We start from the raw sequence: 26,255 nt of genomic DNA, 5'->3' as shown, positions 1-26,255 counted from the left end.
AGTGCACGTAAACCAGTTTGAAAATAGCTGAAACAGGTTTGAGATAAACTTGGTTGAATGTAGTATCAGATTTAACTGATTTGGGTCAAACTGGTTTATGCAATGTTTGTCTCAGACCCTTTGCTAGTTTAAGTTAAACCAGACTCCCCCAGAAAGGAGTAAGGAGTAAAAGGAAGGCCCAGGGAGGAATAGGACCCCTGCTAAATGGGCAGAAACAATTGGTGACGGACAGAGGGGACAAGGCTGAACTCCTCAACGAGTTCTTCGCCTCAGTGTTCCTAAGCGAGAGGCATGACAAGTCTCTCACTGGGAGTGTAGGGAGGCAGCAGCAAGGCACCAGACTTCCATGCGTGGACCCTGAGGTGGTGCAGGGTCACTTGGAGGAACTGGATGCCTTTAAGTCGGCAGGCCTGGATGAGCTCCATCCGAGGGTACTGAAGGCACTGGCTGACATCATTGCAGAGCCACTGGCGGGAATATTTGAATGCTCGTGGCGCACGGGTCAAGTCCCGGAGGACTGGAAAAGGGCCAATGTGGTTCCCATTTTCAAGAAGGGGAGGAAGGAGGACCCGGGTAACTATAGGCCAGTCAGTCTCACCTCCATCCTTGGCAAAATCTTTGAGAAAATCATCAAGGCTCACATTTGTGAGAGCCCGGCAGGACAAATTATGCTGAGGGGAAACCAGCACGGGTTCGTGGCAGGTAGATCGTGCCTGACCAATCTAGTCTCTTTTTATGACCAGGTCACAAAACGCCTCAACGCAGGAGGAGGGGTGGATGTCGTATACTTGGACTTCAGGAAGGCCTTTGATACGGTATCCCACCCCATACTGGTGAACAAGTTAAGGGGCTGTGACTTGGATTACTGCACAGTCCGGTGGGTGGAGAATTGGCTGGAGGGTCGCACCCAGAGAGTTGTGGTGGATGGGTTGGTTTCGACCTGGAAGAGTGTGGGCAGTGGGGTCCCGCAGGGCTCGGTGCTTGGACCGATACTCTTTAATGTCTTCATCAGCGACTTGGACAAGGGGGTGAAATGTACTCTGTCCAAGTTTGCAGATGACACTAAGCTATGGGGCGAAGTGGACACGCCGGAGGGCAGGAAGCAGCTGCAAGCAGACCTGGACAGATTAGACAAGTGGGCAGAAAACAACAGAATGCAGTTCAACAAGGAGAAATGCAAAGTGCTGCATCTAGGGAGGAAAAACGTCCAGCACACCTACAGCCTAGGAAATGACCTGCTGGGTGGCACGGAAGTGGAAAGGGATCTTGGAGTCCTAGTGGACTCCAAGATGAACATGAGTCGGCAGTGTGACGAAACCATCAGAAAAGCCAATGGCACTTTATCGTGCATCAGCAGATGCATGACAAATAGGTCCAAGGAGGTGATACTTCCCCTCTATCGGGCGCTGGTCAGACCGCAGCTGGAGTACTGCGTGCAATTCTGGGCGCCGCACTTCAAGAAGGATGCAGATAATCTGGAGAGGGTCCAGAGAAGGGCCACTCGTATGGTTAAGGGCCTGCAGGCCAGGCCCTACGAGGAGAGATTAGAGAAACTGGACCTTTTCAGCCTCCGTAAGAGAAGGTTGAGAGGCGACCTGGTGGCTGCCTATAAGTTCGTCAGGGGGGCACAGAAGGGAATTGGTGAGTATTTATTCACCAAGGCGCCCCCGGGGGTTACAAGAAATAATGGCCACAAGCTAGAGGAGAGCAGATTTAGATTGGATATTACGAGGAACTTCTTCACAGTTCGAGTGGCCAAGGTCTGGAACGGGCTCCCAAGGGAGGTGGTGCTCTCCCCTACCCTGGGGGTATTCAAGAGAAGGTTGGATGTGTATCTAGCTGGGGTAATGTAGGCCCAGCACTCTTTCCTGCTTATGCAGGGGGTCGGACTCGATGATCTATTGAGGTCCCTTCCAACCCTAGCATCTATGAATCTATGAGAATCCTGGCATGCTCTCAGGGAGGGGTGGGGCTCTCCATTCCACGGCAGGGCTGGCCCTTCCCCTCTGCTCCTGGCTGCAATTCCGGCAAGACTGTGGGCTGCTCCCCCTCACCACTCCCTGCTAAGCAGAAATTCCCCTCTCTCCTCTGCCTTGCCTTGAGGTGTCTGTGTATTAGCTAGCAGACCACATGCTGGCTATGGTCTGTGCTGAATCAACTGGCAGAATCAACAGGTAGCTGGTAATGTCCCTCTGCTGTTTTCTTAATGGGGTGATAAACATTGTTATCAATTCCCTGCTGGGGTAACCAGAGCATCCTGCCCCCTCAGTTCAGTACTGTGGAAGGGATGGGAAGGCTGATCTAGCATCCCCCAGCTTCTAGCCTGAGCTACTGCAGGCATATGCCTGCATTTCTGGGATGTCTGTGCAGTTACAAACCGCTTCAGCCTAGCCAGGTTAGACTAATCAGCAAAGATTGAATCAATTCATGCCCAGGCTTTTTGAATGTCTGTCCCTAGCCCCTAAGTTCCCAGGTGAAGCTATATTCAAAACCACAAAGATATACATAGCCAACATAACATAATCCATATAGTGATAATAGCATAAATGGATACAGCATAACATGGGCTTTCCAACAGAACTGCACATGCCATATCACTACAATAAAATACAAGAAAACAATTATGACATGCCATGAACACCAAAACTAACAGGGTTCATGACACACAGAAAATTAGGGTTGGAAGGGACCCCAGGAGGTCAATTAATCCAGAATTTCTCAACCCATGGGTTGCAACCCAAAAGTGGGTCGCAAGAATGAATGAAAGGGTCGCAAACAAACTTTAAGAATGGATACTGCTTTAATGGAGAAAAATGTGGGAAACTTATTTTTCCCTTGCAGAATGGCAGAGATCTAGCCTGCAAGAGGCTGCTTAGGACCCGCCATATCTCTTCCCGACCCACCCCCTTCCTGCTCCTCAGTGGGGGCTGGGAGTGAGGGGCACTGTGTTGGGAGTGGCCATTGATATTAACAAATCAGTCCTGGTACAAAAAAGGTTGAGAACCACTGATCTAGTTCAACCCCCTGCTCAAAGCAGGATCTGCCCCTACTATATCATCCCAGCCCAGACTTTGTCTAACCAGGTCTTACAAACCTCCAAAGATGGAGAGCCCCAACCTCTCTAAGTAACCTGGTTCCAGCACTTCACTATCTTCCTGGTGAAAAAGTTTATTCCTAATAAACCTAAACTCCCCTTGCATATCATAAATATGTATTAAAGCCTGCATCATAATGCAGATTCAGAAAGGAGCTAAACTAAAATTTAAACACCACCTTCGTATCTCTCAATTTTTGAGTGTTAGGTTTACCAAGTTACATTTTCTGCAATATGTTATTCTTTTAAGGAAATTTCCTGATTTAAAAAAAAAAATCAAAACAAAATTGCACCATAGGAAATTGTTCTGACCACCCCCACTTCAGTCATCAGCAATATTTGGACCTTTTTATCCAGCAGTGACACTTTCATCACTTGATCTAAGAAAGTAACTGCTGGTGATAATAAGCTGCTAACCTCTATAGGGGAAGGAGACATGCATTGTATGTGGGTTTCACAGATGTTTACCTAAAGCAGAAGTACATAAGGAGTTAAGGTTCATGGGATCACTTCCTGGTTCTGGAGTGGAACATTTCAAGTGATTCTATAACACGTTTACTGATCCTTCTGCCATTGTACTTCCAAACTATGTTTGTACCTTTATGCTCCACTCCAGCTCCTGCCTCCGTTACCTGTACCTACTCTCTACTCCTTTCACTCCTATTATTCCTATTCAACCCAGGTTTGACATTCTCTGCTTCTATTCAACCCTAACATTCTCTGCTTCTATCCAATAAAATCAATTTTGCTTTTTTTTCCCTCTCAGTGGTAGCAGGCCATACACCACTATACTACAACACTGTTAGTTTGGAAAACGGGCTCAATACCTAACATTAAAAAAAGTTCTGTGCCACAACATGTAGCAAGACACTCTTGCATTCTACATTCTCTATTTTAATCTTTGCAAGCATCATATTCCTGAAAAGAGAAAAATAGCATTTTCAGGTGTGCTCATCTGTGATGCACAGAGGTTTCAGAGCATATGTCGAAATTAGTTTGCTATTATATTTCTCAGTTTGAAGCTGAAAAGTGCAACTTAACATTTCCAAATTCAAATTACTGGTGTGAAGGAAGTGGACAATTTTCATGGGAAACAAAAAAGAGAAAGACATCAAAATTTTAACCTAAGAGAGATGAAAATTCTCTATTTGTCTTTCATAGAATCATAGAATCAATGAGTCGGAAGGGACCTAGATAGATCACTGAGTTCGACAGCCTGCCATGGGCAGGAAGGAGCACTGGGAGTGGTAGGGGTCATAAGACCCCAGCCAGGCGCCTATCCAGTCTCCTTTTGAAGATTTCCATGGAAGGTGAGAGCACCACCTCTCTGGTAAGCCTATTCCAGGCTCTGATCACTCTTACCGTGAAGCAGTTCTTCCTAATATCTAACCTAAACCTATCCTTCCTCAGCTTGTGGCCATTGTTCCTGGTGACTCCAAGGGGGGCCCTGGTAAACAAAATTTCCCCTAGTCCCTGCTGGTGGCCCCTGATAAGGTTGTAGGCAGCCACAAGATCCCCCCTCAGTCTCCTGTTGCAGAGACTGAAGAGATTCAGGTCCCTCAGCCTCCTCTCATAGGGCTGGCCACGGAGGCCCCCAACCATATGAGTGGCCCTCCTCTGGACCCTTTCCAGGTTTTCCACGTCCCTCTTGAAGTGTGGCATCCAGAACTGGACACAGTACTCCAGCTGCGGCCTGACCAGTGCTGCATAGAGGGGGAGCAAGACCTCTCGGGACCTGTTAGTGATGCCCCTGTTGATATATGACAGGGTGCGGTTGGCTCTGCCTATTGCTTCGTCGCACTGGTGACTCATATTCATCATGGAGTCAATCCTGATTCCAAGATCCCTCTCTGCCTCTGTGCTGCCAAGAGGGTCAGCCCCTAACCTATAACCATAATGCTGGGTCCCTCTCCCCAGGTGCAGCATCCTGCACTTGTCCTTGTTGAACCGCATCCTGTTCAGATCCGCCCACTTCTCTAACCTATCCAAGTCTGCCTGGATGTGGTCCCTGCCTGCTGGTGTATTTACTTTACCCCACAGCTTGGTGTCATCAGCAGACTTGAACAGGGTGCTCTCTACACTCTTGTCCAGTTCACTAATGAAGATATTGAACAGCACCGGCCCAAGGACCAAGCCCTGGGGGACTCCGCTGCCCACACCTTTCCACGTTGACATCGATCCATCCACCACCACTCTCTGGGTGTGCCCCTGGAGCCAGTTTGCCACCCATGTGACTGTGCATTCATCAGTGCCGCAGTCCCTCAGCTTGCCCACCAGAATTGGGTGGGAAACTGTGTCAAAGGCCATCTGGAAGTCTATTTTTAATCCATTCATTCTAACCTGTCCCAGAGTGTCACAAAGACATCTTTTAGGATGCTTTTGTCCTTTCAGTGATTTAAATCTCAGATACCATACAACTTTTCATCTAACAATTACAAAGTACTTTACAAAGCAGCACCTAAATACTATTTCTATTATAGAGATGGGAATACATATGAAAAAAAGGTAAAAATCCAAAGATCCAAAGTTAGCGAAAGTCAGGAGTGGAATTTGGGTCTCCTGAGTAGAAGGTTCTTGCTTTAAATATTCAAGCACACTGCCTTCTATTAGTGCAAATGCTAAAGATGTGAATCTTGCAACCCATCTTTCCTAGGGAACAGAAGTGTATTATCAGATATATCATCATTAGATATGTAATGCTCTTGGCAATCCTTTAAGAAGACATAAAATCCAAATTCTAGAGTTTTATAGGGCAGCATTTTTTTCATAATGTGTTACTTTTCCAAGAGATTATTAAAAATGAAAAAATTAGCTTAATATATGTCAATCCTTTAAAGACTTTTTACAAACTAGAGCACGATATGTAATGTGAAAACATATCCTCCACGTAACTATAAAAATGACCAATAAAACATATTTTTCAGTTTGTTCTGCATCTCCACCACTTAGTATATGAATCTTGGAATATGTAAAATAATGCTTCTTTCTAAGCCTAATTTTTTGGAGGGCTGCAGGAACCCAAAATATAAAACTCTGGAATTAAAAATGTTTAAGAAGAAAATGGCCAACCAAATATTAAAAACCAAATTCAGAAGACATATATAAAGTCTTCTGTGGCAGAAAGAAAAAAAATTCAATTTGGTTCAAGATTTGTAAGCCCTTGGGTTGTACTGAAGAATTTTGTATGCATTTTGCTACTCCTAGACTGTTTTGTGGATCACAGACCTTGGTCTGGGAATGAGCAGAGCTATTTGTGTCAAAGTAACCTACCTGGAATTTTGACGAAGAGAAAGATGTTCTTGAGAATCTTACTGAAAAGGTCATCACTAACCAGTTTATATTTGAATTAACAGAAAAGTTTTAAAATGGTAAATTATCATATTTTAACACTGCTCTCACTAAAGTCTGAGACCAATGGAGAAAAGGCAGGACCAGTAGCGTAAAACAATTATTTTACTTTACGATGTCAGTAAAACATTAGTAAAGAATGCTTCTTACCTATACTGTGAAAATGCCATCGATAATAAATCCTCTCAGGTAGTAGTTGCAATATTTTCTGCAGAAAACAAAACTACCCCAGTTAATTTTTCCATCACAAATTAAGCCTTTCACAGAATATGGTGGAAATAATGTGTCTTCTCAGTCAAACATGAACGATTCAATATAAAAGAGTTATCTATAGCAAAAAGGATTTCGTCTCACTATTCACTTTCTCTATTTATGGAGATATTTAGAGTATATGTTGTTTTCCCAATTTATAGGGTAACACTGTCCAGAAACCTTTTCTTCTTTGTGTTGTCTTACAAAGGGTCCAAATCAGACCCTTATGCTTTAGAGGATATGTTGACTTCTACATGAAGGAAATAAAAAATTAGGAAAGCTTCACTTACAAGCAAGAGTGTTTCATAGTTGCTAACTTCAGGTTTTATAGCTTCTTCTGGAAGCATCTGCTACTGGTTATTGTCAGAAAAAGCCTACTGACCAGATCTAGGTAATCTTTACATACCTACAGTTTAACAAGGAATGTCTTTTAGGTCAACTAATGCTGTCAAATGACTAGCTGATGCTGTCTGACAGGAAGGCTGGTGTGTATTCTTATTTGGAAATGATCTGCCTGTGCTTTCAGCTGCTGAGTACAATTAATCAAAATCACACAAAACCAAACTAATTTATTCCATAGCAGAGACGATGGTAAAGCACTCATGTAGAATAATGGGCAGTGGTCTAATTCTGTAATTTTGGCCTGATCCCATACCAAGAAAGAGCCTGGGGTTGAGATCTTGTTCCCCAACTTCAGTATTCTAGAGAACTAGCAAGCACTTAAATGAGTTCTTATGTGTTTCATTGAATATGGTCTTGTAAATTTGACTGGACAATGCTTGTACCCATGACATCTGGCAATTTGCCAGCTAAGTGGACTCTACTATTACAATGCAATCAGCCTGAAACGTCAAACAATTATATGGTTTGTTTGCCCTTGGCAAATTTTTTTCTTCCCCAATGTCTAAACAGAGAGCAAACCAAAATGGCTAATCTATACCTACAGTTTCTCTTCTGTGTTGGCATTATAAACTAGTACCCACAAGAAAGTCTGTGTACTGTTGGCATACATGAACACCAGGGTCTTTTACTGATGGATTTATAAAAGAAGCAAATTAATATGAAACAACACTTCTTGAGAACAAATAGATATGGATGTCTGTCTTAATTTATTTCAGATACTGGTGTGTGACCATTTTTAAAAGGGATCAACAAAACCCAAATGGAAAATTAGTTTTAACATCTTGTTTCAGAAGTCAAATTATTTTGTCTCTGAAGCAACTGATAGGACTGTTTAAGTTAGAATTCGTTTAAATTATTAAACAAAACAGTAGGAACAAGCTTTCACAAAACTTAAAAGCACTGTCAATTTTTAAGAAAACTTACATGCAGGGTGCAAAATCAGTGACAAATAATTTCAGCAACAGCGACCCACTTGCTGGCCTTTCAAAAGACAAAAGCTTGTAAGAGGAACTAAGGAATCATAGCCAAGTAGACAACACTTAACACTTTAGGCATTCTTTCATATAAGGCCAACAAATGAGTCATCACTGCTGCTACAGAAGAGATGCATTACGACAGAATAAATTTGTTGGAAAACAACGTTTCAGAAATTATGTACAGTACTCAAAATTAATTTATTTGAAAAATGAAACATTCCTTTCTTCATAGCAGAAAGTGACAGTTATGACAAATTCACAGACATTGAGAACTAGACCTTAGGTCACATGAGTTTTGTAAAATCCTTTATATTCACTACCATGATAGATATGCCCTAACCAGTATTAACTCTATTTTTTTTCCTTAGTTAACTAAGAAAATAAAAAAATAAATCAGGGATACCCCTTCGATATTTCTTATTATACTATGCTTCAACATTATTCTTCCAAAGTCCTTCCACACGTTTTCAATTGGGCCTAACCTTCAAAGTCACATGGCCAGATGTCTAGCTCTCTGTCTATAGGCAGGGTGATGTGCTTGAAATGGAAAGATCTGATTGGCTAAAAATGAGGTCATGATTTAAAATTTTGGGGGTTTACCTGTTGGTTAAGGACCACGTTTCTGCCAATCAGATTGAAGGATCCACAGACAAAGAATCATAAATTATCCTTCTAAATATTAAAAACTATCAGCCCAGCACCTTTCAACCATCTTTGACATTTCTCAGCATCTAATTTTAGGGCTTTTTTACATTAAGTTGTGATCTTTTATGGTGCTGCCATTTTAAGTTTTACAGTACCGTTAGCTGAACTTTGCATGCATTCGAATAAGAATTAGAGTATTTTGTGTATGTATAGTACACTATAGGAGTTAAAGATTTTTTTTAGAACCTAATAAAATTGGCAGCAGAAACTGAATGAACTAATGACATTCAGCCAGCATCTGATGCAGAAATCCTTTTTATTTTGTCATGTTTATTAGACAGACTTAATACAGCAAAAAATAATTAACAACACTAAAATACAGAATATTCTATTTCCAGTTTTTTAGTCCAACAAATATACACAATAGATGATTACTGAAAAATCCTTTTCCTTTTGCATTTCAAGCTGTAAAAGTGTCTTTAAGTTTATTCTTGGATACAATTTAATAGCTTAAAAACTACAAAACCAACACCCTTGAAACAAAATTTTGTTTGATCCCACCCCCCTGAAAAGGTGCTGACATTGTCTGTATCAAAGTATTTCAGGACAAATCTGTTGTATGCTTTATATACACGTTTAAACTGCACAATTTTCCATATTGTAAAAATTACCATAACGTTTTACTGCAGGGGTGACCAACCTGTGGCACAGGAAAGCTGTGTGGCATGTAACAAATTTGGGAATGGACAGGCAATATAGCAACAAACAGGGCAGGAAGAAAAAAGCAGAGCAGCTGATTTGGCAAGGGAAGGGTATTAGAGTGACACTAGGGGAAGGTGCAGGGCTATTCTGTGGCATGCCTGCCAAAAAGGCTGGCCCCCATTATTTTATTGTAAAGCAAGACTTAATGTATTTAGATACATAATTAAATATAGTTAAATTGCAAAACATGACTCCTTGGAGTATGTGCTTTTACAGTACATGACAGTGTGCTAGTCAAAATACATAAATGCAGTTCTCCTTATAAATATATTCATAGAAATGGGCTGTGAATATACTCTGATGATCCACAAAATAAGTCATAAAAAAAGATACAACACATACAAGCAAATGAAGAACAAACAAAAGTTGCTTCTAAGGAAATTCTCTCATTCTGTGAAGGGCTGTGGAATAAAAACAAAGCAAATTGCTTCCATAAGTTTTTCGTTTTTTTAAAGGAGGACTGAAAAGTCCAGAATAAGGAAGAAACACTAAATGCGCTCTAAAACTAAGTGCAGAATACCCAAATGCCAGGCAACGGGGATATGCTGAATATAGAAATGCTTCATTTGCTTTTCAGCACCTCCTGGTCTATAAGAAGTCCCTAGGGAGTGACTATGCCAATGAAACCACAAGTCTAGTGAACATGCCTAGGGTAGAGTCCAAGTAAGGTTAATGGGAGAGGGAGTGCCAAAACTGGAAAGGCAATATTTTTTGCACAATTTTTAACCATATTTTACAAATCATGCCTGATGTTGCAAAGTGTGGAACACTTCCAACCCAGCTTAATTCCATTTCGCTAACTCTGCAAAACATTTTGCAAATTTTTGCATACGTGCTCTTAATCTGCTGCAAGGAAGTTCTCAGACTGGAAACCATCATGTTCGAACTAGTGCAGGCAGCAACAAAACAAATAATACAATTATTTAATTCAATTCACTATAAAACATGTTCAAGGAAGTTGAGTTTAACCTAGATCTTTGAAAACTCCTGGCGCTCTGGTGTAGTGCCCAAAGACTGGAAGAAGGCCAATGTGGTGCCGATCTTCAAGAAAGGGAGGAGAATGGATCCGGCTAACTACAGGCCCATTAGCCTGACTTCTATCCTGGGGAAGATCTTAGAAAAGTTTATTAAGGAGGCCATCCTTCATGGACTGGCCCAGGCTAACATCCTAAGGGACAGCCAGCATGGGTTTGTTGCGGGTAGGTCTTGTTTGACCAATCTCATTTCCTTCTATGACCAGGTGACCTATCACCTGGACAAGGGAGAAGAGATTGATGTCATATATCTTGACTTCAAAAAAGCTTTTGATCTGGTATCTCATGATCACCTCTTGGCCAAACTGCCCAGTTGTGGCCTTGGCTCCACCACGATCCGCTGGCTGGGAAATTGGCTTCATGGTCGGACCCAGAGGGTTGTGATTGATGGCAGTCACTCATCATGGTGCCCTGTGACCAGTGGGGTCCCTCAAGGCTCTGTCCTGGGACCCATACTGTTCAACATCTTCATTAACGATGTGGACATTGGAGTTAGGAGTAGACTGACCAAGTTCGCCGATGACACCAAACTTTGGGGCAAAGCATCCACGCCAGAAGATAGGCGGGTGATCCAGGCTGACCTGGACAAGGTCAGCAAATGGGCGGACGAGACCCTCATGGTGTTTAACACTGAAAAATGCAAGGTTCTCCACCTTGGGAGGAAAAACCTGCAGCATCCTTATAGGCTCGGCAGTGCTACGTTGGATAGCACTACAGAAGAAAGAGACTTGGGGGTCATCATTGACCACAAGATGAACATGAGCCTCCAATGCGATGCTGCAGCTAGTAAAGCGACCAAAATGCTGGGTTGCATCCATAGATGCTTCTCGAGCAAATCCTGGGATGTCATTCTCCCCTTGTACTCGGCCTTGATGAGGCCGCAGCTGGAGTACTGTGTCCAGTTTTGGGCTCCACAATTCAAAAAGGATGTGGAGAAGCTTGAGAGAGTCCAGAGGAGAGCCACGCGCATGATCAGAGGTCAGGAAAACAGATCTTACGATGACAGGTTGAGAGCCATGGGACTCTTTAGCCTGGAAAAGCGTAGGCTCAGGGGTGATCTGATGGCCACCTATAGGTTTATCAGGGGTAACCACCAGGATCTGGGGGAACGTTTGTTCACCAGAGCGCCCCAAGGGATGATGAGGTCGAACGGTCACAAACTCCTGCAAGACCGTTTCAGGCTGGACATAAGGAAGAATTTCTTTACTGTCCGAGCCCCCAAGGTCTGGAACAGTCTGCCAGCGGAGGTGGTTCAAGCACCTACACTGAACACCTTCAAGAGTAAATTGGATGCTTATCTTGCTGGGATCCTATGACCCCAGCTGACTTCCTGCCCTTTGGGCAGGGGGCTGGACTCGATGATCTCCCGAGGTCCCTTCCAGCCCTAATGTCTATGAAATCTATGAAATCTATAGATCCTCTCTACCAAGGCCAAAAACCATTACTCTATGGAAACCATGTAAGGCTTTTATGCATCTAAACAGAAGCAAATAAGCAGGGAAACCACATTCCAAGTAAGGTCTTAGGTAGATAAGCAGCTCAAATGTAAGACATATGGCAGACCTCATATACATTCTGGCTCCAGATGTTATGCAGTTTCATCCAAAGCTGAATATAACCCTATGATTTTAAAACAGGAGATTATACTACTTTCAGATTCTTATAAGACCTGGGTATTAGCACAATTTGAAAAACAGGAGTGAGAGACTAAAAGCCACACATACCAGACATATCTATATGCTCTTCAAGAAAGACAACTCAAAATATACATATACACATGCATTCTCCTAACTATATTTTGCACGTTACACTAACCTTGAATTCAAGTTAGTTGGGTTTAACCTAGATCCTCTCTGCCAAGGCCAAAAGCCATTGCTCTAAAGAAACCACGCAAGGAAGCTTACATGAATGTCAAATGCTTTGCAGGGTTAGAGAAAGGGAATGTCAAAGGATATGTAAGATTAGGGTAACGTATCTTAACCTGGAGTCTGACACCCAGCCTTGCACATTACCCTAACCTTTTGAGCACCCACATCTCTAATCTAATTAAAACACAGAATTATAAGGTAATTTGAATATTAAAAGTATAGTCCCTCAGAAACACCTAACCAAAAATATTCTGTGAACTAAGACCTTAATTCAGCAAAGTATTTACAAAGGCATGTTAAGTCCCACTGAACTCAAACCTTGGAAGAAACTCTGAAGCAGTTCTGTGGCATTTCTAATGCATATGGCATACAACTGGCATACAATCCAGTGTGCTTTGTTGAAATTTTAATATGGAAAACAAAACTAGTTGTAGGGCCCTATTGAACTGAATATAAGTTCAATGTATTTCATACTATTCCCATCTTTTCATGGATTTATTTATAGGTCACAGTTTCTATGCAAATAACATTCATGAACAAAATATACAGCTTTCAGGAATAGAAAGTTCAAGGTTTTAATGGAGATATTCATGTACACACAAGAAAAATCCTCAAACATTCTTATCTTCACACCAGAAAACTTAATAAATGTAGAGTAGGAATTAAAAATGTGACAGTTACACAGCAAAATGTGGATTTCATAACTGTAGCATCAAACGGGTCCCTACAAGGCAGGGGTAGGCAAAATACGGCCCGCAGGCTGGATCTGACCAATGAGGCCATTCTATCCAGCCCGCAGGGCCCCTAAAAAATTTAGAAAATTAATATTCATCTGCCCTTGTTCCTGTAAAAAATTATAGGAACCAAGGGCAGTAGGACACAGAGGAAGCCCAGCGGGCTCCCACAACAGCAGGGCCCACCCAGCCCTGCCTCCCCCTCAGCCAGAAGCCCCAGCAGGAGCTTCTGGCCTAGGACCATGCTGAAACCTCAGGTAAGGAGGGGACCCCAGGCAGGGAAGGAGCCCAAGGAAAAACTGAGCACAGGGGGGAAAAAGCAGCCTCTCATCCACCCCGTGGGCAGCGCCCCATGCTGCAGCCACTCGCAGCCCACATGGGGCTACCTGTGCCTGCTCTGGACAGTCCCACACAGGCTGCAAGTGGCTGCAGCAGGGAGTGCTGGCCATGGGCAGGGGGAGCGCTGTTCTCCCCTGCCCCAGCTGCGCTCAGCTTTTCCCCAGGCTTCTTCCCTGCTCCTTCTCAGTGCAGGGAACAGCGGCCCCTTACCTGCCCCGTGGCTGGTGCTCACTGTGAGTGGCTGCAGCACGAGGCACTGGGCACAAGGCAGGGAGAGGCCGCTTTCCCCCCACCCCTGCACTCAGCACCACCTTGGTGCTGGTGCTGAGTGCAGGGAAAAGTGGCCCCTCACTCGCCCCATGGCTGGCGCCCCACACTTTAGCTGCTTGCAGCCCACATGGTGCTGCCTGCTCCAGACAGCCCCACATGGGCTGCAAGTGCCTGCAGCAGGGAGTGCCAGGCATGGGGCGGGCGAGGGGCCACTTTTCCCCATGCTGAGCACCAGCTTCTTCCCTGCCGGCAAGCAGGGGTCAGGGCTGTGTGCTGCCCCCTGCCTGTGCTGTGGGGCTGGTGGGCACTGGGAGTGAGTGGGCGGCAAGCCAGCAGGAACACAGGCCCACACCAGTGTCCAGGAGCCAGTGCCCCACTTTGGGCCCCACCGGTGCTGGCCCTGGGACATTGGTCCCAAGACATTGGGACATTGGTCCCAAGATGGTGACCAGGGGGTAGAACACCTGTGAAGGGGCAGGGTACCTGTCAAGGGCTGGGGCTACCCATGCGGCCCTCAACAGCCTGCCAAAACTGGGTAAGCAGTCCTCTGCCTGAAATACCTGCACACCCCTGCTACAAGGCAACAGAAGATAAACAAGCAAATACATTTGGACCACATCCTACAACATGGAAAGAGATGCCTTCATTTAAAATACAAAGTAGGAATAACTCTCCTACAAGGCAAAAACCTGAGTGCCACTTAATTTCAAACTGCATCTACAGACAACACCAAAAATAAGTAGGAACTACAGAAGAGTCTTTGACACCCAGTGGGAATAATAAGTTCAGGCTCTTGGGTATACGAAGCTGGAAAACAAAGAAAACCCCAGTGCTTCTTCTCCATGGAAAAGGCAGTTTTAGAATGAGATAGAACCTTTGACAGATCATTGTGTTAAAACATGTTTTTCAGTCTCGATCATAAGAAGGCTAGAAATAAAATGAGTGGGAAGGAAGGAAGAAACATGGTCTTTGCTCAAAATAGTCTGTGCATCTGAAATCTTGCTAAAAGAATAAAATAAAGACACTTTCAATTCACTTCACTTTCTATACTTCTCTATCACTCTCAGCAGATCAAAAGCAGAAATAGGAAAAAAGGAAGCATTTCAGAAAACAAAAAACCAGACATGGTATCACTGAATTAGCTGCACTGACAGAGGTTGAAGGGGTTTTCAAATGTATCTTTATAGCACATCAGAGCTCTTCTCTAAGCCATATTAAAGAGAATGGACATAACTAAGCTGACCATGCACACTTTTCTCCTACTACATTGAATTGTCACATGTGAGTTCCTACAGTGCTAAACTGAAATTTGTGAAAAAGGACATGACCTAACTGAGCACTAAGATTAACACAACATAGTTGTTTTAATGCTTCTAGCATATATCGTAAAGGTCCCAAAATCAATTCTTGTGTCACAACGTTGTATAATATTGAAGGGGGGAACCTGCAACAAGTATATATTACTATCTTTAAATATTTTACTAATAATCTATTCCTTGCCCGCGTTCTGACTAGTTATGAGAACTGCAGGCTGCTTTTATTGTAAAGCAAGTGACTCTTCCACTCCAACTTAGATCCTTAGTTATACTGCTGTGAATTCCAAACTGGCTATTGACATCTTGTTTGTAGCTTCACAGTAAAGTAATACAAAATATTTGAAGAAACCTCACAGCATAAAATAATATTATGTTTTCAAAAACACACAGATCTATTTAATGCTTAGTGCTTTGCTGCATCTATATGGTAATCCATTATAGCACACTTGAAATAGAAATTAGGTATTACCGCTGATCAACACATCAGGGTATCTGTCAGTTCTTTTAACTGATTATCCATAGTTCTTTTTCTTCTGGACTTACTGCATGACTAGGAATAATGTGAAGTTTAAACCTTAGTTCACACAGGATGCTGCTTTTTCAAAGAAATGTTTTTTGTTTTAAAAAACTGTTCTCATTTTGTACAAGTAAAAAAAGATGCCTATTTCCAAGACTAAGGTTTGAATATATAATCTCTCAGAAGATTCACCATGCCTCAATTAATTAAGTTCCAATGGCTGAAGGCAGACAATGACACAACCAAAAGAATGCTTTAATTTGCTAGCCTTATTTCACAATACAGGAATGGCATTTTGCATGTACTAATGCCCAATACTCTATGATTTTAAAAGATATAGGGAACACATGTTGTTTCCAATAATATATGAGAAGAAAACTCCTTCCTGGCTTCTGCAGGTCTCTCATCTTATTATACCTCTAAACAAGAGAAATGATAGTCATTATCATCTGAACTTACACACCTATAAATCCATATGTACTGAAACACTCCACCCTGGGGAGTAGCTTATTTAAAAAAGCAAAGTAGTCAATGCTGGCTTATTGAATAGATAGTGATTAGAAGAGTATGTATGTAAAATTATCAGAATCATATGACTTCAAGAGATAAATACCCCAAGGCACTTGTGATGCAAACAGCATCTTATAGAGATTTCCTGTTATTCAGATGACAAACTTCAAGCCACACCAAGAATACAGTCATTACCCTATGTGCAAGTACTGCAAATTTATTGGTATTTCTACAAATATTTGTTCACTTAAGTTTAAAAAGGTTTCAAATTAATAAGGCAAACAGCAAATTAGGAAGCAAGCTACAATTATTCCATTAATTTAGGACCTTCACTGAAGAACCCAAGTTAGGATACTTGCAGTAGTTCAGTTTGAACAGACTTTCTATTTTATTACATCACATGTAACATTAATAACTACTTGCAGAGGAGTGTGTGAACAAGCATATGAAAACTACTACATCTGGTTTCAATGGGGCACCTTAAAATTTAGATTTCTGAAGTAGAAGATAAACAGCATATTGTATAAACACTCCAAGCCCGAGAGACATGGACCAGTCAGAATCATGGAAGACCAGGCCGCTTAAGATTCAGATAGTCAGTTTCTATATATAGCAGGGCATCAGTCACAAACCTAAAAATTCCCTTCAAAATGATGGAGTTACATGGTGATGGTGAGTCCATTACTGGAACCTTTTATTGGGAGGGGGTGGGGGAGAACTGCTTACATTAGGGTCAGCCAACCAAGTCTGAGGATGTAGAAATTCACAGAAATACTCAGACTTACTGAATCAGAAGTACACCAGAGGACAATGAGTTTTATTGGCGCATTTTTCTCCTTTGTGCCAGTATCTGGTGCAATTCTTCAGTTGTGAAACAGAATTAAATTTGGTTCATACAAATAAAATGGGATATAGTGGGATTAGGGGCAATGTTACCTCAGATATACCGCAGAGAATTATTTTCACATGTAATTATCTTAGAGTGTGGATGGAAGTAGCATTTGAAGCCTTTCAAACGCCTTTAAATGCTTTGAAAGGGAAGCTGTACAAACATTCATGCTCCTTGAAACATTCCAAAAGTGGCCAAAGCGCTGCAAAGTAATACTTGTTGAAATGGGGCACTATTTTTAAGTGTTTCTAATTCTTGTTTCATCTTCAAAGAGACAGAGGAACCATAAGTCTTCCAGAATCCCACAGTACTCTTAGCATCACTCCCACAAGATGCTGCTGACCTCTCCTCTTCACTGTTATCTGCTCCAGGAATAGACATTTGCCACACCTCCTTCTATTGCCCCCTAGGGTGGTGGGGAACAGATCAGCATGGACAGTATGCTCTGCTCCCCCATTCAGTAGGAGGAGGGGGGAGAGGAGCCGTAGACCACCGCAGGTTCCTGTAAACACCCCTTACAAGATTTTGTACTGCTCCAGCCCATGGGAATGGCAGGGTCTGTACACATATCCTGTCACTGAAACTATAATTTTCTGACACTTTATCAAGCATATTTTTAGGTTACATTTTTTCAAGAGATTTTAGTGTATTTATACACCTATACAGAACTATTTATGCACTAATTTGGCACCTGTACACACAAGCGAGTAATCTGCGCACAATTACATTAACATATTTAGGATCTATGGCTGTGTGTATACCTGTTCCATTCAGATTCTTATACAGTGTCAATCAAGGTACTCATGCCCCTCAATCTAATGCACAGTACTAAAGAAGGAATAATTACCAAGGATGTGGTATCAGAGCAAAGGACCTGGTGTTACAATGGACCACAAGCTGAATTGGAATCAACAGTGTAATACTGTTGCAAAAAAAACAAAACATACCAGGATGTAGTAACAGAAGTATCATATGTGAGTTATAGGAAGTGATTCTTCCTTTCTGTTCAGCACTAGAGACCGTTTTCCCCCCACTTTTTCTTTCTTTTTTTAGGAGCAGCATGACTAGGGGTACTTAACTGGGAACCCAGACCTGGGCACTGATTTAGAGTGGGTATCAAAATGATGGCCTCCAGGGACCCTGCATTACAAGGCAACGGCTTCCACTACAGCAGCAGTGGCACGAGTCCAAAAAGCCTGTTCAGCATGTGCACCTCTTCCGCCCAGACACCAACACAGCTCTGGCACTGTGTCCAGTTGAGCGCATTATGCTTCAAGAAAAGACGGACAAAGGGTAAATCCAACAAGAGTGATCAGTGCTCTAGAAAACATACAAGGAAATGTAGGAAGAACTGTTAAGTCTTGAAGAAAGAAGACTGGGGGGATTTTAATACCAGCCTTCAAATACAAAAAGGTGCTGTCAAAATGAGTATGGCACATCCATTATTCTCTAGGTTCGCAGGGGACAAAATAAGAAGAAACAACCTTTACCTGTGACAAGGGAAATTTAGGTTAGATATTAGGAAAAACTTTCTAAGTATGAAGCCAGTTAAGAACTGCCACAGATTACTTAGGTTGCAAAAACTCTGTCACTCAAAGTCTTTCAGCAAAGGCTAGAAACACATTTGTGAGGAATAACTTAGGAAGGGATATTTCTGTCTTGAGCAAGGGACTAAGTTGACTTTCTAAGATCCCTTCTAGCCCTATTTTTTTTGTTCCATACCTACATCCTGTCTATCTGAATACATGATTCTTTAACATTTTTTGTCTAGACATATGTCTCATAACAGTGGACTATAGGATCAGTAATTCATGTTAGACTAACACAAACAATATTTCAAAGTACATGTTTTTGTGCAAGGTCAGATATTTTTATTCATTATAATCTTTGAGAAAAGTACCAATCCTCATAAAAAGAACTTGAAATGATATTATATAAACTTTTATTACGCTGAAAGACCTTGTATATTTTGAATAGTGTACAAACAACTAGAACATGTACTTTTCTGCAACTTCGTATTAGGGCAAGTAGCAAAATGCATTTTCTGTACACTTTATACTCAAGGAAAACCTTAACTCAAACATGCTAACCTTTTCCTAAGGTTCTTGTGGAGAAGGATAAAATAAGTTGCTGCCTCTCTTTTCAGTTGATTTCTCTGCTTACAGCTCTGCTCGGTGTGCAATGACAATGAGAGTTAGAGCTACATTTGCCCAACTTCACTTGCCAAGGGACCAGAAATGCGGGCATGCAGAACCAAGGATCACCTACATTAGAAAACTTTCTCAGGCTGTATATTTTTCCCATGGGTCTACAGAGCAACACTTTGAAGAGCAAGAACCATCAGTCCACCTGGGCCTGCATCCATCAATGGGTTGTAGAACTTAAGCTTGCTGGGTATAAGATTCTGAAGAGATTCTTAAAGAACAAGCATTTTCAGAGAGTAAAGAGGTTATGGTAGTTTCCACTGATCCTATGGGGCCTAAGCAATTCTACTAATGAATAAAGTTTGCCAGTTATTCTACTCTGTAGAAACTATGCAGCATGAGAAATGCAGTATGAGTTAAATACATGAGGATATGAGAATTATGATGGTTGTTTACACAAAGTTAATATACACCAGTAAAAACTGTCTATGAAGCCATACTTAGACACAGTTGGAGTACACCCAGAAAAGAGAGTTTGACAGTAATTGTGGACTGGAAAAAAATGGATGTCTGGCTCTAGTATATCAAAAGTGCAATCACGGTACACTGAGCAATAGTACTGTTCAGCAATGGTTTATTCTAAATACTGGTTAATTCCCAGAAGTGACCCAGAAAAGGTCGAAGGAACTTTTACAACTGCAAAAAGACAGAACTTGACCAGCAATTTCATTTATATGAGTCCTTGAAATTGAAATAGCTTTTCAGAACAAAACTATGCCTCATATAGTACCCAAGAAAGAGAATTCACAGACGTAAGAAATTTAGTGAGACACTTTATATCATGATAAATCACTTTATGATTACCAGTATTTATAGGGGTTAAAACTATTACTGCCTTTTACTGATTAAAAATTTAAAAAATGCAAGATTAGAAAGAAAACCATTCTTCAATACATGTCAGTTACAGTATACTAACAGGGGTGGGCAAAATACAGCCCATGGGTCAGATCTGGCCCGTGAGTGAAGCCATTCTATCCAGCCTGTGGGGCCCCAGAAAATTTAGAAAAATCAAATTTTGCCAGCTCTGGGCTTGCCCATCAGGGCTGCACTGCAACAGCAGCAGCCCCTCCACTTGTCATGCCGGACAGTGTTTGCTGCTGCTGGCCCAGAGCTCATGCACTAGGCAGCCCAGAGGCAGTGGTGGCAAACACTGGCTGGCGTGGCAAGTGGGGGGGGGGGGGCCCGCTTTCCTCCACGCTGAGCAGCTGTTGCCACCGGGATGCAGCCCCAACGGGTGAGCCCAAAGCTAGTGTGGGGCCCAGGCTGGCAGCAGGGGTGGGTTACAAGCTAGTGCTGAGCGTGGGGAAAAGCGGCCCCTCGCCTGCCCTGTGACTGGTGCCCCACGCTGCAGCTACTCACAGTCCGCATGGGGCTGCCTGTGCCTGCTCAGGAAAGCCCCACACGGGCTGCAAGCAGCTGCAGCTGGGAACGCCAGCCACAGGGTTTGGGGGGCGGGGGGGAGGCCCGCTTTTCCGCATGATCAGCACCATGCTCCTTGCCTGCCAGCGAGCAGGGGATCAGGGCTGCACACTGCCCCCCACCTCTATTTTGCCACCTACTGCGGGGCTGGGGGGCAATAGGAGTAAGGCAGTGCACGGGGCCCACACTAATGTCCTAGGTCCAGCGCTGGTGGGGCCCAGAGCAGGGTGGCAGGAATACAGGATCCTGGCTGGCAGGGGCTCTATGGAGCCAGACCAGCTCCCTCCTCTCCCTGCTGGTGCAGCCTAACCCAGCTCCACAGACCCTTGCCAACCTGCGCCCCACTCTGAGCCCCACCGGTGCTGGCCCTGAGACATTGGGACGTTGGTCCCAGGATGGTGACTGGGGGCACGGTGAGGTGGGGCGGGGCAGGGTGGGGCACGGCTACCCATGCAGCCCTCAACAGCTTGTCAAAACTGGGTAAGCGGCCCTCCACCCAAAATAATTGCTCACCTCTGGTATATTATAACAATCTAGCTCAGGGGTGGGCAAAATGCAGCCCATGGGCCAGATGTGGCCCACCAAAGCATTCTATCCAGCCCATAGGGCCACTAAAAATTTTAAAAATTAATATACTTCTGCCTCTGGCTGCCTGTTGTCAAAGAAAAATTTTTGATTTCAGATGCCGATGGCAAAAAAGTTAAAAGGTTAACATAACATATTTTATCATTATAGTTCCGTATTCAGCTTTTTTCTAGCTTAAATGTAAAATATATGCGCAGTTAATTTTACATAAAACCTGAGCAGAAGTAAAATTACGCAAAGCCTGCTCACAGTTATAATTAACAGTCCTGTAATTATTCAAGCCTAGTGTGTTGTAATTGGCCACCTGAAAACCTTTAATTTTAAAAAGATTTCCGCCTTCTGCGGAGACCTCCCCGCACACCCAAAAGACATAGTCAGCAGCCTGGCCAGTCGCTGACCCCTCCCCACCTGCGGCGAAAAAAAAATTTACAGGTATTGTATCCGAATTTTTGTCGACTCGTCCGTTCTCCAAGAGCTCACAAACGTCTTTAAACCAAAGTTACCTGTACGCTTTGCTGAAAACCTGCACCAAGCATTTTATGATCCGTGCAACAAAAAAACATCTACAAGCTAAACTGAACTTCCTCTTTTTCACTGTGTAACCACGACTTCCTTCCTACGCCACAACTCTTCTGTGGTGTAAGTAACAATAAATCTTTAACCAAAACGCATTTAAACTCCCTAACTCCTCTCGCTTTTCCACCTGTACGACCACCGTATCGTACTTGTGTCCAGCCGGTCGTGCCGACCCAGGCTCGCAGGTCAAGGGTGCACCGGTCCTCAGACGCAACACCTGTAATGTGGTCCTCAATGGCTTGCCAAAACTCAGTAAGCAGCCCTCCAACTGAAATAATTGCCTGCCCCAGGTCTAGCTCCCTCATGGAAGCATGGGGCCTCCTCTTTCCAGCATTAGATTTTGGTTGTTGTCATATGCAATTTGTCAGCAGTTCCTATATAATTATGGTTATAAAATAATCCAAATTCTCATAATAAAGTTGGTCTGATAGCTTATTCTGGCACTCCAGTCCATAGAACCACCAGATGCTATGCTGGGCTGCATTTATATACATTTGATTAATCTTTCCTAAGCAGTATAATCTACAAGTCAGGTGTCCAAATATTTTGACTGATGCACAGAGAAGTATTGCCATGACAAGCAGAAGCTGCCCACATTTAGGGTTTTCTGCTATCAGATTATTTGTGATGAAGAATGTTACTTTTGTTTGTGGAACATAAACACTAGGTGTCACTCTAAAGCAACCACCACCAAAATATAATGGGAAAACATAGGGGCAGAGGAGAAGGTAGGTAAATGTTTACTGATTTTTAAACTCTGTTAAACTTTAGCACCTGGATTCAAGATATCTTAATCTTAATTGACTAACTTCTTAACTAATTAGAAAACAAATTGGCAGGCTAGGTTCTTTGAATAGATGTGATATTTTTTATTAGACTAAACTGAGTAGTTGGAAAAAAAGAGTCTATCAGTGAAAAAGAAAATAGTTGGAGAAAAACAGGAATGAGAGAAGCTCAAAGTGTGAAAGGATGTAGTGAAAATAGAAACAGGTAAAAAGCAGAAACAAAAGGTAAAGCAGGGGAGGGAGGGTAAAAAAAGCTGGAGGGAAAAAAGCCAAAGCCTCTTTTCTACTTTGTATTCTATCATTATAATATCTGCCTTTAGCCTTTCTCCCCCTGCTTTCTCCCCACTCCCTTCTCTGCTTTACTTTTTGTCTTTCTAATTTCTACCTATTTACATTTTCACTGACATCCTAGCACACTTTTAGCTTCTCTCATTTCTTGGAGTCTCAGAACAGCAGAGACTCCCTATGCATGAAGGTGACTGTGCCTGAAAGCTTCTTAAGAACTTTTTTCCAACTACTCAGTTGATCTAATAAAAGATATCACATCTACTCAAAGAACCTTGCCTACCTATGTCCTTAGACCAACATAGCTACAACAAAAAACGCAGCAAAAAAAAATTGGGAAACTTCTGGTTCCTGCTGAGAAAGGATTAAACACAGCAAGCTAAACAACCAATTGGTATCATCTCCTATGGTTTGCCATATAAAATTTTAATTTAGCTGGCATTTACAGTTTCTTTACTGTATCCTCCTTCCAAACTGAAATGTCCTTTGGTCTATATGTGTTCAAGTCCCTTCCAAAGAGCCATTCTTCTCCATGCTTGACATTACCAATAGTGTTACACACACAGATTCCAATGTAAAACAGAAGCTGCTTGAAGACAAATATTGAAAACAAATGTCTCCGTAAGTCATTTCCACAAACCTCTTCTAATTGTTATTAGCTTTAAAAGTTTCTTGGACTCTTTCAAGCCTTTAAAGTGTTGTTTCAATAAAATACATAGTGTATTTACTTGAATACAAGACAATCCTGAATATAAGATGACCCCCCTAATAATTAATTCTATATATGGAATATTTATAAATTTGTTATAATTTTCCAAGTATAGAATTTAAGTATTGGAGGGCTGTCTTGAATTCCACCCCCCACTGCTACAGCAAGGAAAGCAGTGGATGGGCAGGGGGGAGTGGGCAGTGGCTGTCCACTTCTCCCCCTTCCCCCACCCCAAAGTCTTCCTATATTTAAATTCCATTAAAGCAATGTATTGCAAGCTTCCATTTAAGCTTCTTCTTCCTTTGTTCCATAAAGTAGCCCCCATTATTAAAGATATCAGGACTATAAAGGTATCACCGGGCACATCTACGCATTCATTAATGCATTTTCGCTAATGTGCATATTTAGTATCGCGCCTGCCGCGTTTCCCACTGCTACACCAAGCTGATGCGCTGCCTCATGGTGTCCGACACCATCCGCTGGTCCCGCGACATCTACGTGGAGCACATCACAGGCCACCGCCAGTACATCGACCCCTCCAGACTAGCCGCCGCCAGACCGGACCCGGAGGACACCGCCGCCTGAACCGCCCCCCCACCGCTTCGCTTCGCGTCGAGAGGACTTCGCCGCCACGGATGACCCCGCCCCACCCGAAGAGGACCCCCGCGATTGGACTCTATGGACTGAGATGCTCACTCGGAGCCACTTCCTTCAACATCGCGGACCACTGTAACGGGTACGTGTGTATCTGTCTCCTTTCCCTCTCAGCGTCGCGACCCCCCCTTCCCCCTTCCACATCCCCCCACCCCTGGGCTTAGTTGGCTAACATTGTATGGTATGTAACCTAGTCGCGTTTCCCTCCTCTCCCCCACCCCTCGATTGTTAGTCCCTCGCTCGGGCGCTTTGTATTTCCATCTCAACTTTGTCATCTTTTTCCTGGATTCCCCATCCAAAACATCTACTAATAAAAGTCAATCTCTAATGTGAGGTACTAACTAAATGCACATCAGGCTGACCTACTTGTGCAGTAGTGAAAGCACATGCTTTTTTAGTGATGCTTAATGCACAGCAGCCTATTCATACTCCACATTAGTGTATTAGCATGGTTTTTGACGTGACACTGTAATGAGCAGTAAAATAGGCTACTGCACATTAAAAGTGCACATTTAGACGACCCCACTGAGGTGGTGGTACTCAACTAAAGACAAATTTGCTTTAGTACTATCAACCAAAGAAGAAAAATTTCAGTCCAAACTGATTTTATTTTAAATTGTCATGAAATGAAGTAAAACAATAATAACTTCTGTAGGCTCATCTTTAGTGCAAAATGGGGTCACCTATTTAGGTACTTAATGATGTATTTTAAGCCCCAAAGCTAGGCACTAGGCATCCACAGTAGTTCAGGTTTTAAGGGAAAAACTGGGCACATCATGCATTCTACAACATTTGTAATACTCTACAACAACTTTCTATTTTATTTATGCACTTGCATTTCAGCCTCTCCAACTGTGTCATTTGCTCCAAACATACAGAGCTTTAATCTACTTACAATTATTACAGGAAAAAAGAGTAAACACCACAGTTTTATTCTTCATTAAATTAAAACTACTCTAGTATGGTTAATTAAAGTTGTCTCGTTAAACCCTCTCCTGTATCTAGGGTAAGCACTAACCCAAGTGCTTGCCAAAGGACAGGAACCAGCTACTGGAAGCAGAATAAGATGCCCCACAAAAATCAAAACAGAATTAGGCACACCAATAATAGATCAACCCTGCATTTAATGCAGAAACAAAACATACCACTGGCATTTTCCAGCCTCTTGCATCTTTTTTTAGGGTCCCAAAAAACAGACTACTGCAGTCATAAATGGCCTTCTCAACATAAAATAAGGCTAGACAGCTCTTACTACAAGCAAAGTCAAATTCTTCTTGAAGTTTTGTGTTCACAGGGGGAAGAGGAATCTATCTCCTCTATCTAAACCATACATCCAGTATTATTTTCAGGATGTATGGCTTGGACAGAGAAAAATCGACTCTAGGGGTGTGGCCACACATGCAGGCATATGCGCTTGCAGCAGCTCAAATAGAAGCAGTGCAAATTTGAGCCAGGGCTTTTTGCCTCAGAGCACATGCCTGGACATGCATTTTGGTGTGGCGCAAGTTGTGGTGTGGAGGGCTGTGGGGAGATACGGGTTGGTGTGTTGGTAGGTGTGCGGCAGTTATGGGTGTAAGGGGGAGTTTGTGGAGCTGCTCAGGAGGGCACCCACAGGGTGCAATCCTCCCCACACAGCACATGGACTGTCCCCCCTGCAGGGCCCCAGATCCCCCCTGCAGGGCCCACAACTTACCCCCCCTGCAGTGGGAGTGGGGTGCTCAGACCCCGCTGCTCCCAGCCCCACCCCACCCTGCCCACGGCATAGCCCTGAGTGTTGCAGACCTGGTGCTGCCTGTGCCACTCAGTGGGGAACAACACCACTCATGAGGACTACACGTCATGCTGAGCCGGGTCCTGTCAGCACTGGGGCCACTTGCACCACCTGGCCAGGTCGATTCCAAGGCATCAGGATCTGGTATGCTATGCAGCCTTCATGGAAGCAGCTCCGCCTGGCAGTGCGAGTAGCCCCAGTGCAGGAAGGGCCCGGCTCGGCGCGGCACAGCACATGGTACCTGCGTGCCACACCAGCTCCTGCCTCCAGCAGCAGCACTGCTTACTCCACAGTGCCTGCAGGGAGGAGG

The 26,255-nt window shown here is 43.2% G+C and overlaps 1 protein-coding gene across 2 annotated transcripts in view; it reads right to left on the bottom strand.

Moving 5' to 3' along the window:
• The window catches only part of RALGAPA2 (Ral GTPase activating protein catalytic subunit alpha 2), a 359,228-nt gene that overhangs the window by 287,533 nt on the left and 45,440 nt on the right, over positions 1-26,255 (bottom strand). For both annotated transcript variants that reach the window (XM_090051969.1, XM_090051977.1), the window contains exon 4: positions 6,593-6,650. In XM_090051969.1, the coding sequence (XP_089908095.1) occupies positions 6,593-6,650 (58 nt within the window). The remainder of the gene's footprint in view (positions 1-6,592; positions 6,651-26,255) is intronic.

The sequence above is a fragment of the Crocodylus siamensis genome, chromosome 1, assembly GCF_052110815.1.
Source record: "Crocodylus siamensis isolate JL-2025a chromosome 1, ASM5211081v1, whole genome shotgun sequence".
NCBI classification, from domain to species: domain Eukaryota; kingdom Metazoa; phylum Chordata; order Crocodylia; family Crocodylidae; genus Crocodylus; species Crocodylus siamensis.
The sequence above is the reverse complement of the archived record's forward strand: the minus strand, read 5'-3'. Positions and strand labels throughout refer to the sequence as shown.